The sequence below is a fragment of the Varroa jacobsoni genome, unplaced genomic scaffold (genome assembly GCF_002532875.2).
Source record: "Varroa jacobsoni isolate VJ856 unplaced genomic scaffold, vjacob_1.0 scaffold_1076, whole genome shotgun sequence".
NCBI lineage: Eukaryota > Metazoa > Arthropoda > Arachnida > Mesostigmata > Varroidae > Varroa > Varroa jacobsoni.
In genome coordinates, this window is record NW_019213978.1 from 39,345 (window position 1) to 54,447 (window position 15,103).

At 40.6% G+C, this 15,103-nt stretch overlaps 1 protein-coding gene across 3 annotated transcripts in view; it reads right to left on the minus strand.

The window, feature by feature from the left end:
* Nucleotides 1–162: 162 nt before the first annotated feature.
* The window catches only part of LOC111266374 (carboxypeptidase D), a gene marked incomplete at its 3' end in the record, with an annotated part of 23,711 nt that continues 8,770 nt past the window's right edge, over nucleotides 163–15,103 (minus strand). For 2 of the 3 annotated variants that reach the window (XM_022843818.2, XM_086970876.1), the window contains 15 exon segments: nucleotides 163–835; nucleotides 1,135–1,245; nucleotides 1,384–1,698; nucleotides 1,830–2,288; nucleotides 2,455–2,595; nucleotides 2,753–2,891; nucleotides 3,303–3,397; nucleotides 3,798–3,881; nucleotides 4,230–4,394; nucleotides 5,502–5,625; nucleotides 5,793–5,962; nucleotides 8,718–8,860; nucleotides 9,846–10,022; nucleotides 11,520–11,652; nucleotides 12,003–12,379. In XM_022843818.2, the coding sequence (XP_022699553.1) occupies nucleotides 163–835; nucleotides 1,135–1,245; nucleotides 1,384–1,698; nucleotides 1,830–2,288; nucleotides 2,455–2,595; nucleotides 2,753–2,891; nucleotides 3,303–3,397; nucleotides 3,798–3,881; nucleotides 4,230–4,394; nucleotides 5,502–5,625; nucleotides 5,793–5,962; nucleotides 8,718–8,860; nucleotides 9,846–10,022; nucleotides 11,520–11,652; nucleotides 12,003–12,379 (3,306 nt within the window). 3 annotated transcript variants of the gene reach the window in all.

Genomic DNA, 15,103 nt, shown 5'->3' on the forward strand with positions numbered 1-15,103 from the left:
AGATAGATAGATGGATAGATAAATAGATAGATAGATGGATAGATAGATAGATGGATAGATTGATGGATAGATTTGTTCTTTTCTAATTTCCGATAACCTTTTGTGGCCACAATAAATAAATAGATAGATACCGCAAAAAAGATTAATGGCCAACTTTCTTACCTGCGATATACAGTGTACCTGGAGGTGCCAAGAACGAAAACGCCCCGTCTGATAGGATAGGCACATTCGGCCTCGAACTAGTTGTCACGGTTAGCTGCACATTATGAACAATACCTCCTCCCTGCTCGCTGTGCACAATACCCGCGACTGACATGGCTAATGCCCTCGTTAGAAACTGGATCAGGGTCGGCTGAACTCGCTGGTATAACTGGTAGAGATCGCTTGCTGATGGACGGGCGCAGCACTCCACATACGCCGTGGCTATAAACGCGGAATGCTGTTGATATGCGTAATCGAGGAAGGAGCCCGGTAGCTCCTCGGGAATACCCCGTGAACAGCTACCCCCGATTGCATCAAGTGATTCCGTCAGCTTCGTAAGTATTTCTGCTGAATCTGTCTCCGACTCATTTAAGGTCGGCAGGCGAACACCCATTGCTCCACTTTCGAGGTTTAGCGCAGCGGCGTAACCGAACTGTTCAAACAGCTTGATGAGGATGCGAACTCGAGGATCAGAACGGTTGCCAGCGGAGAACAAATGATTAACATCGTCATTCGAATCAATGGAGACGTCACAGCTCCCCGAGTCATCGCCGTTTTCCGGACTCCAGACCGAATCCACGTACGGGACAATATGAATGACCATGTTGTCAATCAGGTCCCGATACTGCTTCACCTGCGTGGGCGGCAAGGACAACAACGATGCCGCCAACAATGCAAAAGTCAATTGTATTACAATGTAAAGTATTACAATGTAGAAAAGAATAACGTGTTAAAAGCCATAAAACAGTTATATCCACAATGGTCGGAGAAGTCTGACATTGTCGCGGTCACGCTCAGCACGGAACTTCTGTATGACGAGGCCTGTTGACTATACCAGATTTGTGTCCCTCTATATCCTCACCAGTTCCTGCATTTGCTTAACAATTCTTGCTCGTTTAAAGGGCATAGGGTACATTTGCTGTCAAATCAAACCTGCTTGCGGTAGCCTTCCGCCAAATGCCGTGCGAACTTCATGAGGATTTCTCGGCCAACAGCTTGTGAACTACGCAAACCTCCCAAGAGGAGTACGCGCGGCTTGGCACCCTATAATCGAACAAGACATTAAATAAAAATTGAAAGGCATGCTTTGTTATTAATTTCATAGTAAGCAATTGATAAAAATATGGAATACTGTTTGTGTTCAGTTGTGGCAAATCGCTGCTTTCGTAAAAATGAATTTACCGAATTCATCTCGTTGGAGATGTGCATGAACTCAAGAACCTTTAAGCTACTTCTTCCATTTCCCTCGTCATAAGCTTGTTTCACATTGAAAATCACTTGGTTATCAGCACGAAGTAGTTCCATTTCATTGTTGAGTTCCGCAAGCGTGAGATACTTTCTAGCCATATTTTGAGCTATTGAAAAATCATTCTCTTTCGCCCAGTGGACTTCTTCGACGTTGACCTTAAAATCAACCAATACGGGCTGCTTTTCCTGGTCGTCAGGTACAGTCACCGACTTTGTGTCAGCATGAATTCCGTCAACCACAGCGGAAACCTGAGGACAGAATGGAACAATGAGAAAATTCATATTCATAGCGTACTGATAGACATTGCATGTAATGATGCTCGAATCGTTCTAGCAAAAAGTAGCATGTCCTCTTTTACTAGTCAACAAACACTCCACACCTGATAGGTTCCAGGCTGTAGAAGTCGCCAGTAATCGCCATCTTCGGCTGACCTAACGTCGTGTTTGATGCTGCTCACATGGATCGGCACGTTTCGAAGGGCCCGGCCGGACTCGTCGCGCACGAAGCCCTTAATACCGATATGAGTTAACTCGATAAATTTCAGCAAGGGCCTCTTATTATCATCCCAGTATTTCTCCAACTGGTTCGCATACGGAAACTTCTGACAGCCCATCTCGATTGTAAGCTCAAAACAGTTCGAATGCAGGTAGTTGAAATCCTGCATGCCCCCATATAGGATGTACCATTGTGCGCCATTTGTGATGCCCTCATCAAAGCGATCCTTGAAGCCTTTGGCGCACGCTTCACCCATGTGCATCTTCGGGTGTAATCGCGAATAGACGCGGGCCAGCATACGGAACAGATTGTCGTCCGGAGTTCCACTGTACATGTGATCGACCTAGTGGTTAAAAGGTTTCGCAGAGGTAAGGTGGATATCTAAATGATTACTGAAATTGATGACATGATTTGAACGTTTACAACGATACGATCATTTAAGCCGTATGGTAACTGTGCGCAGAGCCAAAACACTATGTACACGACCAAATTTCTAGTGGATTACCTACCTTAGCAATATTTCCGTCATAAGGATAATTGGCTACAAGAGCCCCTCCGTGAAGGTTGGCGGAGAGTACGAATGGCCTCGAGGTTATCCATGACATCATAGCCAATGTCTCCGGTTCGAATTTATCCTTTCCGGCTTCGGTCTATAATGCCAGAACGCGCACCAAAAAGGTGTACATGGATCCTTTTCGTAGCTCTGCTTGCTTAATGTGCCCAGGCAAACTTTCGTAGACAAAACAGAGAGCTAACATTTGATAGTAATTAACGTTATTGAAGTTAAACACAATGTCGCGCACCAACCTGATTACCAAGATACTGGTCGGGAAAGTTACGATTGAGATCAACATTATTCGCATTCGTTCGACCAGTTAACGATTCGTAGTCTCCCTCCTTGGCCTTCTCATATCCATCCGGGTTCATCGATGGCATGATGAAAACTCTGATTAAGTAATTACAGAGACAATCAACAATCGTTACTCGCGATGTAACTCTATAACGAATCAGAATTAGTAACTATCGAGAAAAACAATAGCAGCCCAAACATCAAGCTCCTTTTCCTTCTGCGAAATTTTGCGCACGAAAGATTGATATGTGTGTATGAATATGCATAGACAACTGTTCCCATATCCTCATCAGACACATCTCAACAACGACTCGCACGGATAAGGTTTTCTTGCCCTGGATGTCTGAACGTGAAGCCGGTTTACAATAGTCCTATTTAGAGGCGACATAAATCGTTGCCATCGTAGTGTGCTCGCATTCATTCATTCATTAGCGGCTGCTTTAAGAGGCTTAAGGGGTAAAAATGGTTACAGCCTAATTATGGGGAATACCAATAATTAGTGTTTACCTTGTACTGTTGATGATTTTAGTGATACGCGAAGTCTTGCCGTACCCTTCGCACAGAAGCTGGGCCATCAGGAGGCTGATCTCGCGACCAACAACCTTGAATGGCAAAACAAAAGAAAACGAAGTACAGACAATAAGCATTTCTACATGTATATATCATCTATGGATATATATATTTATATAATCATCTATAGAAAGAGGACTTGATTTTTAGTCAGTGTCAGTTGCTAGAATGTCAACTATTACAGGATGTTCAACTGGACTACGTTTACAATGTAAGTAACTTATATGCTTTGCGTACACATAGCATATTCAGGTCAATCTGGAATATACTGTTTCATTTCGCCGTACAATTGCAACGAGCACGTAATAAACGAAGCACGTTATCATGGAAGGGAGGTAGAAAAAACCATTATTTAGTTCTTCATTGAATAGTCTAATAGGGATATGGACAGTTACTTGGGAAGTGGTTTTGCCTCATCGCAGAAGAATATACCTCATTTCCGTGCATATTAGCAACGATTTTCATTTCCGGTTCGCCCGGTTCATGTATTCCAGGCTGGTTGGAGATTTCGAGAACCTGGTGACAAAGATATGACTTAATTGGTTATTTATAATAAGGTTTAGTACCGCAAACTTGCCAGTTATATCATAGACGTACTGGCTAAGCAGACGTAAGCAGCAAAACGTTTTATCAGGTCTATACAGTATTTTCTACAATGACATTTTTCCACAATTATAAGGCCTGCAGCCCCCATCCGAGTATAGGTAAAGTCTATTTCTTTTTTTGCAAATCTCGGAGCCTCAAGGAGACCAGTTGACCATATTTTGATAGTGCTTCATCTAACATATACTATCTAGCCGATAATTAGTGAATAAATAATGCGTAACCGTCTCTTTTTATAGGTGCGAAATATGCGCTACTAACCCACATCTCGCGATGTTCGACGGTCCTTCCTATAGAGGTAAGCCTTGTTAGATGAGGAAACCTTTCGTTGAGCATATGCAGGAAGTCGGTCAAAGCTTTGTAGTTATGGTGCCGGAACTCAGGTGGCGTGGCAAAGAGAAAATCATCGATATCTTTCTCCATCGTCTGTAGAAATCAGTACCAAAACAGAATATATTGAAAAAATTCTAACAAACGTTGCATTGGCGCGAACGTTAACAATTAGTAGCCGCAACGTAGTAACAGTCACAACAATCAAGTAAAACCCCTGTTAGCGCATGCGAGACAGAAGTCCAATTGATACGATAAACCAATGCAATTATCAAGTGTTTTGGACAAAACAACTTAGATATGATTTGCCAATAACACCCAGCGGATAATGGCTATGACATACACTGAACAGCATCAGATCTATGATAAATAAACTTATAGACCGACAATCAAGTTAACACATCTCTTGCTAGATCTGTTAAAGATGTTAGAAAGGTTAGTAGCTACAAAAGAGGCACCAGCCGACCTGAGTTATCAAGGACGAAGCTTCCATAAGGTACGGGACAGACCTCGTGTTGAGTCACTTGTTACCAGTTGCTCTAAATGTACCGTATCCGTTATTACCACGACACATAGGCGACAAACGTGAGTCCTAAAGGCTTAATGTACGCTTATTGGGCGCAACTAAATATTTATCTAGGATTTATTCGTACTTGGATACGGGGTAGTATAACGTTTGAAATAAACATCCGACAATCATTCCGATTCATGCCGAGGTGTTTTCGTCTGACAGCCGGAGAAGCTATTGGAAGTGACGCAAATATCCTCAGTTGGAGTCCGCATGATACGATAAACCAGAAAATAATAATTTCGGTTTCTTTCTTATTATTATTACCTGTTACTAAATACAGCTTACTTTCGGCTTTAGAATTTTTTCTTGGAAAAGTTTTTTTCGGTCCGGAAGGAAATTCGTAATACCTCCGAAACGCAGTCAGTTAATTAAAAGATTCTTCATTGGAATAATTCGTGTGCGGGAATTCGAAGAAGAACCATGCGAAATATTCACTGGCGTTTTAGGGTTTGGCTACGAACGTAACACTGAATTCGTTTTTTCCCCGAAAGCAAGTGATTCTCTGGCGAAAGATGCAAACGTTTACGAACGCTATGCATTGCGTTATATTTGTTTAGCTACAATATCCATTGTCCGTCAGTATCCTTATGGTTGCTTGTAGTCTCATGTAGCCTCTAGGCCATGCCGTGTACCTTGTCGGTGTCATCGAACGACTCCTTGTGAACCGTGTTTGCTACCTGCGGTTCCAGTATTAAGTCCACTGTAGTAGCCGCCCCTGTGCGGACTGACACGTTCCGCTTAAGTAAGGTTTTATACCTGAAAACGACAAAGGGAAACATCTGGTCACATCTAGGCATGTAGAACACTGCGACATTACGGCTAGAACCGGGAACCATAAAGCGGTTTTGATGTAGAAGTCCGGCTTCTTGTGAAGCTAAACTCTTAAAAGGATCGTCTCTGTAATAAACAGAAGTGTGCCTTACCCAGGAGCTGTGACCGTGATGTTGTAGGTGCCAGGCAGTAGAAGACGCCAAAACTCCCCTCGAAGACTCGAGGTAACGTTGTGTTTAATTCCCTCTACCGCAACGGTAGCCTGCTTCACAGGAGCCATTGAGTCCCGGTTACGGATTAATCCCTTAATACCCATGTGAACCTATGACCAGCAAAGCCACATATATATTTGCTTAGGAAATTCACCAGCGTGTGTTTATATCAATGGAACAATGAACGGATTCAAGGAGAATATACCAGTCTAGAGTTTTATATTCGGAACCGCTACTAGGCATTACGTTAGAAAGTATTTTGAGCAACTCAAGCGAGACAACAGCTGTGAGGCTGGACTACGTACGGGATGTACTGAGAGAAAACGTTATTATTCCTGATGTTTGTCCAGCATAGCAAGTCATGTCACCGGATAAAATTGTATGTACGAAAAAAGAAGTGTGAACGCGGGTATGCACAGGCAAGGGTATTTTCAAAGTTCCAGGAACAGGCAATAGGGCACAACGATATAGTATATTAATCTGCGAGTCAAAATGGTCGATTATGTGGTAAATAAGAAAAAAAATCAAAGTTGTAATGAAAAGGACAAAGGGCATAGCACAGGCGATGTATACCAAAAAAATAGGCACCGTCGAGTTACGGTAGATTTGTACAAAATAATGGAAAAGCTTGTCAGCTTTTGCAGTGCCGTGTGTTAATGCAACGCTAGTCTATAGTCTACACCTAATATAGACAGCAGAGAGAGAGAGAGAGAGAGAGAGAGAGAGAAGCACAAGCAGGTTTCTCAGCGCGCTCACCATCAGTGGCCGCCATGTTTAAGCGTACCCGGTTCTTAACGTTGGGGGAAAAAGCCCATTCAAGACCTTCTATGAGGCCACGCTAAAGAGGAAATTAACAGTACAGCGGTGCGCACTATGTACACTAAAAGTACGAGCAAAATGGAACGTCCGTAACTCTTCAAGGGGAGACTTGGAGCGATTACTAGGCTATGGAAAAACAATCGTCAGAGCCGCTTAGAAATCTAGAAAAGAATCAGGTGAACAAGAACGGAAGGAAGAAATTTAAAGGGAAAAACTTATGAAATCGTGCGAAGGCAGGATAAGAACATCCGATTTCAATGATGCGTTATACTGCAGTCCAACTACCCACTGTTCGTAGATTCATCGTGGCTAGGAAAGGGAATTTTAGGCGCCAATGTTTAAAAATATAACAGCAGTGAAATAAATTCGATTGTACAGCAACAATTGAATATAATTGATGTTGCGGTCATTTAATAATGAACGAAATTTATGAAACAGAGCGGGTGATGGCGAAGCAGGTTGTGAAATAGAATTGTAAGACACTCCTTAATATAATAACAATAACAATATTGCTAACAACAGTAGTCTGAATAAATAGCAGGGTTTGCCTTTGTCACGAAAGAATTTCTATAATAAAATAGTGAATGAAAAAAAAAAAAAAAAGCATAATTTTATCATTGAACATAACGCCGTTTAGGCTCAAAAACTTCTACATGTCAAACGTTTGCTCGTTACAAGGCTAAATGTATTCCTGTTCATCCAATAAATTTGATTATTAGCTAATATAAAAATAAGCACGACATTTGGATGTTACTGAAGAGGCAGTCCAATTATTTTTTTATAAAGGTCACCAACGTTGTGTCTGGGTCGTCTCTTGTTCAGTATTTTGGCATAGATATACATACAATAATTAGCACCTAGAGAACTTTACATACATATGTTTCGTTTTTTTTTCCCATTTCTATACAGTTATAACTGGACGCGAACGCCAATTATGTGAAGCGACTCGCCTCGCCTATTTCTATAGTTCTCAACGTACCATATTTCAAGCGTTTACTACGCTTTACTTGGGACATATGGCGATTCGAAATTACGATCCAGTCTTTGGAGGTGCTAGAATGAATATGTATTTTAACAAAAGACCCCTTTACACCCGTCGTTATCAGCTACCCTTGGAAACCTACTGGAAAACGAAATCTAATCTAGTTTTGTAACGTCCTCCAGCCCATTTCGTATTCGCAGAGGGATTTTTATTTCGAAAAACGTGTGATTAGACTTTTCGTTACACCGCAGACACGTGTCGCTCACAAAAACACTGCAGGAAACGCGCTCCGCGGCGTTGTGCATCCTTAATCCTGACACTCATTGACCATGTCAGTGGTAGGAGAAATATCTAACAATGCTAAAAAAAACCTCGCGGCAATGAAGTACTACTGGTGACCTGGAGGAATTCTGTTCCATGTACCTAACTTAAAAATATATCAAGTCTTACGATTTATAGTGCCACTAAGCATTCCTTTGCGACCTTGTCTCTAATCTAGCAACATACTACTTCGCTTGAGTTTTGTTTGGTTGGCAACAAATAAAAACGAAAAGTTCCTATTGAATCATTGGTTTGCTTTAATGTTTCTGTCTTCTGCTTGCAAATGGCCTTCAATTTTACGTACGGCAATAACGTCTCGGTGATAAATGTTAGCCACTGAAAATTGGCCACGACATCCCTCAATAATAAAAGATCAACTTTAGTTTGGGTTGACGATAATTTATTGCCTTTGGTTCATCGTGGTCTTACTTTGCTTGATAAACTTATGTTAAGACGGGCCAATAGTGTAGAAAAATCCTTCCAGTGCATTATTAGAACAATGGAAAACTTCCATGGAAAGATAATTAAGTTATGACCACAAGTGAGTTGTGTGGCACTTCGCACGTAAATACTTCTGGGTTAATATTATTTTTCAGTGTGGTTACAAGTCCATCTTCACAATCGCGTTCTCTTGTTCTTCTTTTTTTTTAGATATTTCAGTATTCGTCGCTTAAAAAAACAACGAATTAACAATAAACTATAACGAACGTCAGTTATCTGTTCTATAAGGTTTATTTCTATACCTGCTCCATGTAACCGATAAGGCTACGCCAGTTGTCGTTCCACTCCTGGACTAACTGGGACGCGTTTGGGTACTTGCAGCAGGACAACTCTAAGGTCGTCTCCAGGCAGTTGCTGAAGGCATAGTTAAAGTCGGCCATTCCACCTGTAAACGCAAAAGAGAAGTTTCCAGATTACAAATAAAGGGTATATTTAATGCTAACATTTCGCTCGATATTTAATAGATAGGTCATACGATTAAATGGATATCGATTATTCCTTGTACCAATATAATCGTAGAGGTGGTGTTTGATTGTAGTAACTTTTTTTTTCGTATATAGCTTATATCATACAATATTATTACGCGACATGGCACCGAGTTGCCAGAAAGTACTGCCTTTGCAAAAATCAGCTGCTTTGCTATTCTAATTATGGTTTATATAAAATAGAAGGAAGAAGTTAACATCATATTATAGTTTAACGCTGCTAAAGGCAATTGAAACGTTTGCTAAAACGAAAGCAGGCTCCGTACGCCACGCATGTAGGTCTTCTTATTTTTGCCTGAAAGCCCTCCAGTCTCTATAAAATGATTACTCACATAACTTAGTTAGATTAGTTAAACCCGGCTAGCTTAGTTTTAACTTGGCCACACAACGTTTTTTCCTGCCTTGAATGCCCTAAACTTAAACACATCTATTACCCCCTGACGTTTTGGCAATATTCCATACTGGGTCGGTCGAGAACCAGACACCTGAGCGCTCTACGAGCAGTTCTCGTTAGTTATTTTCGTTGCGAGAATTTGCAAACGTTTTTCACGTCAATTTCGTTACGACACAGACGTTACGATGCAATCAACTGAGTGGATAGCGGAAATCGAACTTCGACAACAAAATATCTGTGAAGGATTAGCTGAAGTAGCTATCTAAGCTAAATGTTTACATTTGTTGGGGTAACGAGGTTGTCATATACTACAGACATTATCTTTCAGGTAAGGAGATCACGAAGCAACGCTGCATAGATGCGCATCCATGAAATGGAGCGCGCCTCGGGGCCTTACGGACTCTACAGTAAAGGTGTCCAATGGGAAAGATCTTTGACGCAAAAGAGAATAGACATTCATAGCATCTCTGGTGTTTTTTGATCGTTTTTACCTTTCTGTGCATACCATTCGGCGCCATTTGTAATTCCATTCTCAAAGTGATTGCTCTCCTCGTCACAGCTACTGCCTCGCAGCATTCGGGGGTGATTCTTCGAGTAGATTTGAGCTAGATATTGAAACAACTGATCATCTGGGGATGGACTCTTCTGTCCCACGACACTTGGCTTTCCTGCAAATAATAGTCGCATATTTATAATTTACAATATAGCACCAATGGCGCAGTGACTAGCTCTGTGATTAGCTCAGCGAAGCGCGGCTTACTTTCTTACCTTAGCTTAAAACAACTAGCTACCGTAACTAAATTTTCACATTAGTGCTTAACAATAGTAACAGGGGCTACACATCAGAGTCACATTATGCTCGCTCATCGCTAACACCGAAACGATGGCACAGATAGAGTTCCACGAAATTATAAATGTATTCATGGGATTTCATTGAAACTTTCTCGACGAGACCAGTGGCCCATTTTACGTTATATGTGAAACTCTGCATGAACTAGAAGAAAAACGCAGATTACTGTCTGCGTATTTCCGCTTCCCTGCAGCTTTGTACGCGATCAATATACGACGTCTTACACAGACCAGAGACCGACCTACAACGCGGGTCGAAGAGCATATATTATGTACATTTAAGCATAACTTGATCTCTTACCAGAGTTGTTAAAAATGACTTCGATCGATATTGTAACAATGTGCTAAAGAGCATCAAGCAGAGGTCCTTTTTGCTTGCCTGTTTCCCATGGGTTGTTTGCCCGTGGAGCTATGGGGTCAAAGAACCTGTTCTCGCTCGCATAATGTTAGTAGACTCATCATAACTGTATCTATCCTGCAAATGTCGCTTAACAATATTCTATAATACCATGCTACAAGACAACACAGTCTCAAAAATAACAGCGAGGTCAGAAAATTAAAATTTCTTTTACACCCTTAAGAAAAAAGCTAATATTCTAAGAAACACAATCTTTATACGATCATTTCTTTACTACAGGCTAGGCACTGTAAGCGATATTATTGACATACAAATTATTATGACCACACTGCCGATACCACTACTTTTGGAAAACGTCGAGTAATATATAATAAAGTGAGTAGGAAGTAATATCGTAGCTTATAATTGAGCTTAGGATCGCAGCAGACATCACTGTTGATAGTTACGCCAGAACTGTTTGTCCTTGGCTATTTACGGAAGGCCAAATCTATTTCAGTCGGACATGCTATTCTATTTTTGTGCCATCGACCCTACTTATTTGCCTATTTGTCGGAAGTGTCATCATTTTTGTTTATTACTCAACTTTGTTAATTAAATTTTTATGTGCCATCGCACAACCATTATGATCCGAAAAAGTCGGTAGCCTTTATTTTATCCTAAATTAGAAAAATTTTGACACGAAATGGGACAATTGTTTACCATCCAGAGCATTCAGAATACAGTATCCGATACAGATGATGCAGACTAAACTATGCACGGCTACTGGAAGCAGTCGACTTTCGTGAGGATTTTATATAATCTGCTGCATGTTGCAAAAATATCAATTTTTAACTTTCCGATTGTTGCCACCCAGGTAAATTCAGCCGTGAACCTAGCATATAAAGCGATCTTCCCAAGCACCGGCATTTGAACGATCTGTTTATATCAATTTAAACACGTAGGTCTCAGGCAAACTTACGGTCAGCTGGTGGAGGTGGCAGTGAGTCGTACGGGTAGGCTACGACAAGACCTCCGGTGTGAAGCGATGCCGATAACACGAATGGGTTTGCGACGGTCCACCGCATCAGGGATAACGTCTCGTTTTGCTTGTTCTATACGAAATGGACATAAGGCGAAAGAAATTGAAGGCATAATTTCAAAAAAACGAAGCAATATTATTCGTTACCTTCTAAAAGTATTTCCTATTATATATATAATGCAGAGGGTTCTTGTCGGCTCACATCAACTTTGACCAATATCGACATCGATGGAAAAAGAAAACTAGATCGGGAGTGTCCAGATCCGTTACCGAGTCCTATTACTTTGTATTCACGGTCCGAATGATTATGACGAGTTTCGGTCGCAATGTCAGTAAATAATCTCCGAAATTAGGCCAAATCTTGAACTATTTATTATTACTATAATCACCAGTATTATTTTGAACAAGCAGGTAAGTCCTCACCAGCCAGGCGTCCTGGTTACTGTCGAAGGGTCCGGGGAAATCTTGATTGAGGTCTATTCCGTTGGCGTTCTCTCGACCCGTACTACGCGCATCTCCACCGGCTCCATCACAGTCTCCTTCACGAGCCACCTCACGGCCATCCGGATTAGCAATGGGCAATATGTGCAATTCGGTCTGATTGAGGAGCCGGGTAACCCGGCTGTCTTTGCCGAATTGATCGAGTAGATGTTCAACAAGCATCAGCAGTAATTGTGACGATAACGCCTCATTGCCGTGAATGCCACCGACAAGCTTTAGGAGAGGTTTCAGAGGAGGCTTAACTGAACGGTCAGTCGTTAACTTTACAACCCAAAGGTCCCGTTTTTCAACGGATTTCCCTATAAAGAGAAGGAATAGGTAGATTAGGATTTGCTGATTTAGTCATTAAGAACACAATACAGAAATTGAGAATCTTGATCAAGATAATTGACATTAAGTCTTTGTGCTTTATCCCGTCATAAGCAAGAAAAAAAAACTTCCAAGAGCCTACCTGCTGTGGACGCTTAAGCCGCTAGATATTAAGCGTTTTATAGATTTACCTGAATTTAAAGTCTATGTCTGGCCTTTACAGCAAAAAAAAAATATATAGATACATAAATAAAACGAGAAAAACAAAATACCTTAAAATACGATTCAGTCAACATAATTGAACGTCACGAAGAACAAAACTTGATTTTGATTGAACGCTGTGACATCGCCGAACGGATTACATAGGGGTATACGAGAGCTGTTGCATAATATTATTCAATATATAAGGCTTAGTGTTAGCTATAATCGAATTATCTGGAATTCAATTTGACGTGTATTCAATAACTATTGAAAAAGGCACTGCTCTGTTTTTCAATACTCTTTTGACACAGTGCCGTATGTGTGAATAACTATGTAACTTAAGTAATCGATGCGTTGACTAGGGTATAGCACTTCCTATGACGATAAGTCATCTAACATGTATGGATTAATAGGGTAAGTTTTTTACAAGAACGTTCAGCTCAAGAAAATATTTTAAAGGAATTAGAGCTTGGACACCGAGATTCAAACTGCGAGAGCTTGATGTTACTAAGGGTCCGAAGTGTAGGGATCTCATATAATGAGATCAATGTAAAAACACTTGTAAAGTACGTTGTACTATCAAGTCAATTTCCATAGTACAACCCATTACGTGGCATGACTTAAATAAAAAGCTACGGAGCCCCTAACCAGTGTAATCCGCCCAGATCTCGAAACGCACTGTTACGTACCTTATAGACATCTTGAAGTTGGGATTAAAAAAAAAACTAGGCCCGTAGCTCATGTAACACCGAAGGCCTCAGGAGGCACTAATGTTTGACGTAATTACATATTCAATTAATTAACGAGTTATTCAATTTCTTAATTTCTACTACATATTTGAAACAGTCCATTCTTCATGATATACCAATTAAAAGCACAATAAAGATGCATAGCCTTTGACGCTAAAAAACGATAAAATGGAATTGTCTCCGGACTGTTAAAGCTAAAATCATCGTGTAATGGCGGACGTTCGCTTCGCAGTGTAAACTAACCTATTATATTCATAGTTGGCAGAAACTGAAAGCGCCATACGACCTTGTCTAGAAGCAGTACAAAATAGGTCTTCAATGGCCAATTTAGTGGCAAAATTCGTCTAGTTAGGCTGGCCTTAAAAAGGTATGGAAAGCCTACGATAACACGCTATTGGTTACCCTACAACCTAGCAATCTTACTCGATTTTTAGCCAGAACGTTTCCAGCATCATTATTATAGGTTATTTTTAAGACATAAATAAAAAAAAAAAACAACAATACTATCTTCAGAAGCTGCACATAAAAGGTCATCGTATTTCCACTTCTAACACGTCGCGACGGTGTGAAAATCGGTTCAAAGGCACTGTGAATATGAAGTGCATGGATATTTGATAGATATCATCAGCTAACGCAGACGATTAGGTCCGCAGAAATTATCCCCACTAGACGAGGTAATATCAATATTGGCTTCAAACTATGAGGTACACTGTCACAGCTTTATATTATGATGTCAATCTTGATTGAGGCGGCAGATACTCAGAAGCAATCAGCTGATCTGTCACACACATAACTCAGCGGCACCCTGAATTCTGAACAAAACGCTGTCAAATGTGTCTTACCGTCAAGGGTTTATATAGCCCAGACAAACGTAGCCCACTTGTGGTAATGCTAGCAAAAAATGTACTGCTCAAAGGTTTCATTCACGACGGCTATAGTTGATTTCATAAAATTCTTATATTTTATGAATGTTATACTGCATTTGTTTTATTTCACACATTATTACGTTCTTCTCAGGGCTAGAATAAATTTACGTAGTAAATAATAACAACATGAAGGTCGCACATGTGAGGAGTCGACGCAAGTAGATACAACATACATGCTTAGTGGTCCATTATTGAGTAATGTAAAAAAAAAAGAAAACGTAGCGAATGTTTATTTGTGTGGCTGGCAAACAAGCTTCGACCGAATGAAACTGGGGTATCATGCTCAATTATTAACCATTAGTAACCCACTTATTATATTTGGCTTCTTAGGGTTAACAGTTCATACCCAAGAGCTGTGAAACCACAATCATTAAGATATCTTATTAAATGGCTTGTATTCAGGTGACTTTTAACACAATACACTTATGATCCTATTGTATGTCCGTTACGGATCTAGTTTTTGTCTAACTGGCCCCGTAATTTCAATGATATTCATTTACTGAAAGACGTCGATCAGTTGATTTCTGAACAGCCTGAAAACTAATAGTTTATTTATTTATCCTTACCGATCCTACGATTGAAAGTAGCCAACTCGACTCGTCAGGACCCGTAGAGGCGTCGGTGATAAACGTCACTTAGCCTTCATTTAGAAACTGAACAATTCTAGTATGTCTGAAGATTTCAAATGATCATTTGGTACAAAAACACGAATTTATTCATTCCAGTCGTCAGCGCTCGCAGTATTTTCTAGTTAATTTCCAGGACAGCAATTAAGATGCGATAGGAGCTCAGTGTCTGCTCAACGAAACACTTCTGTAGCTGACTAATGAATATATAT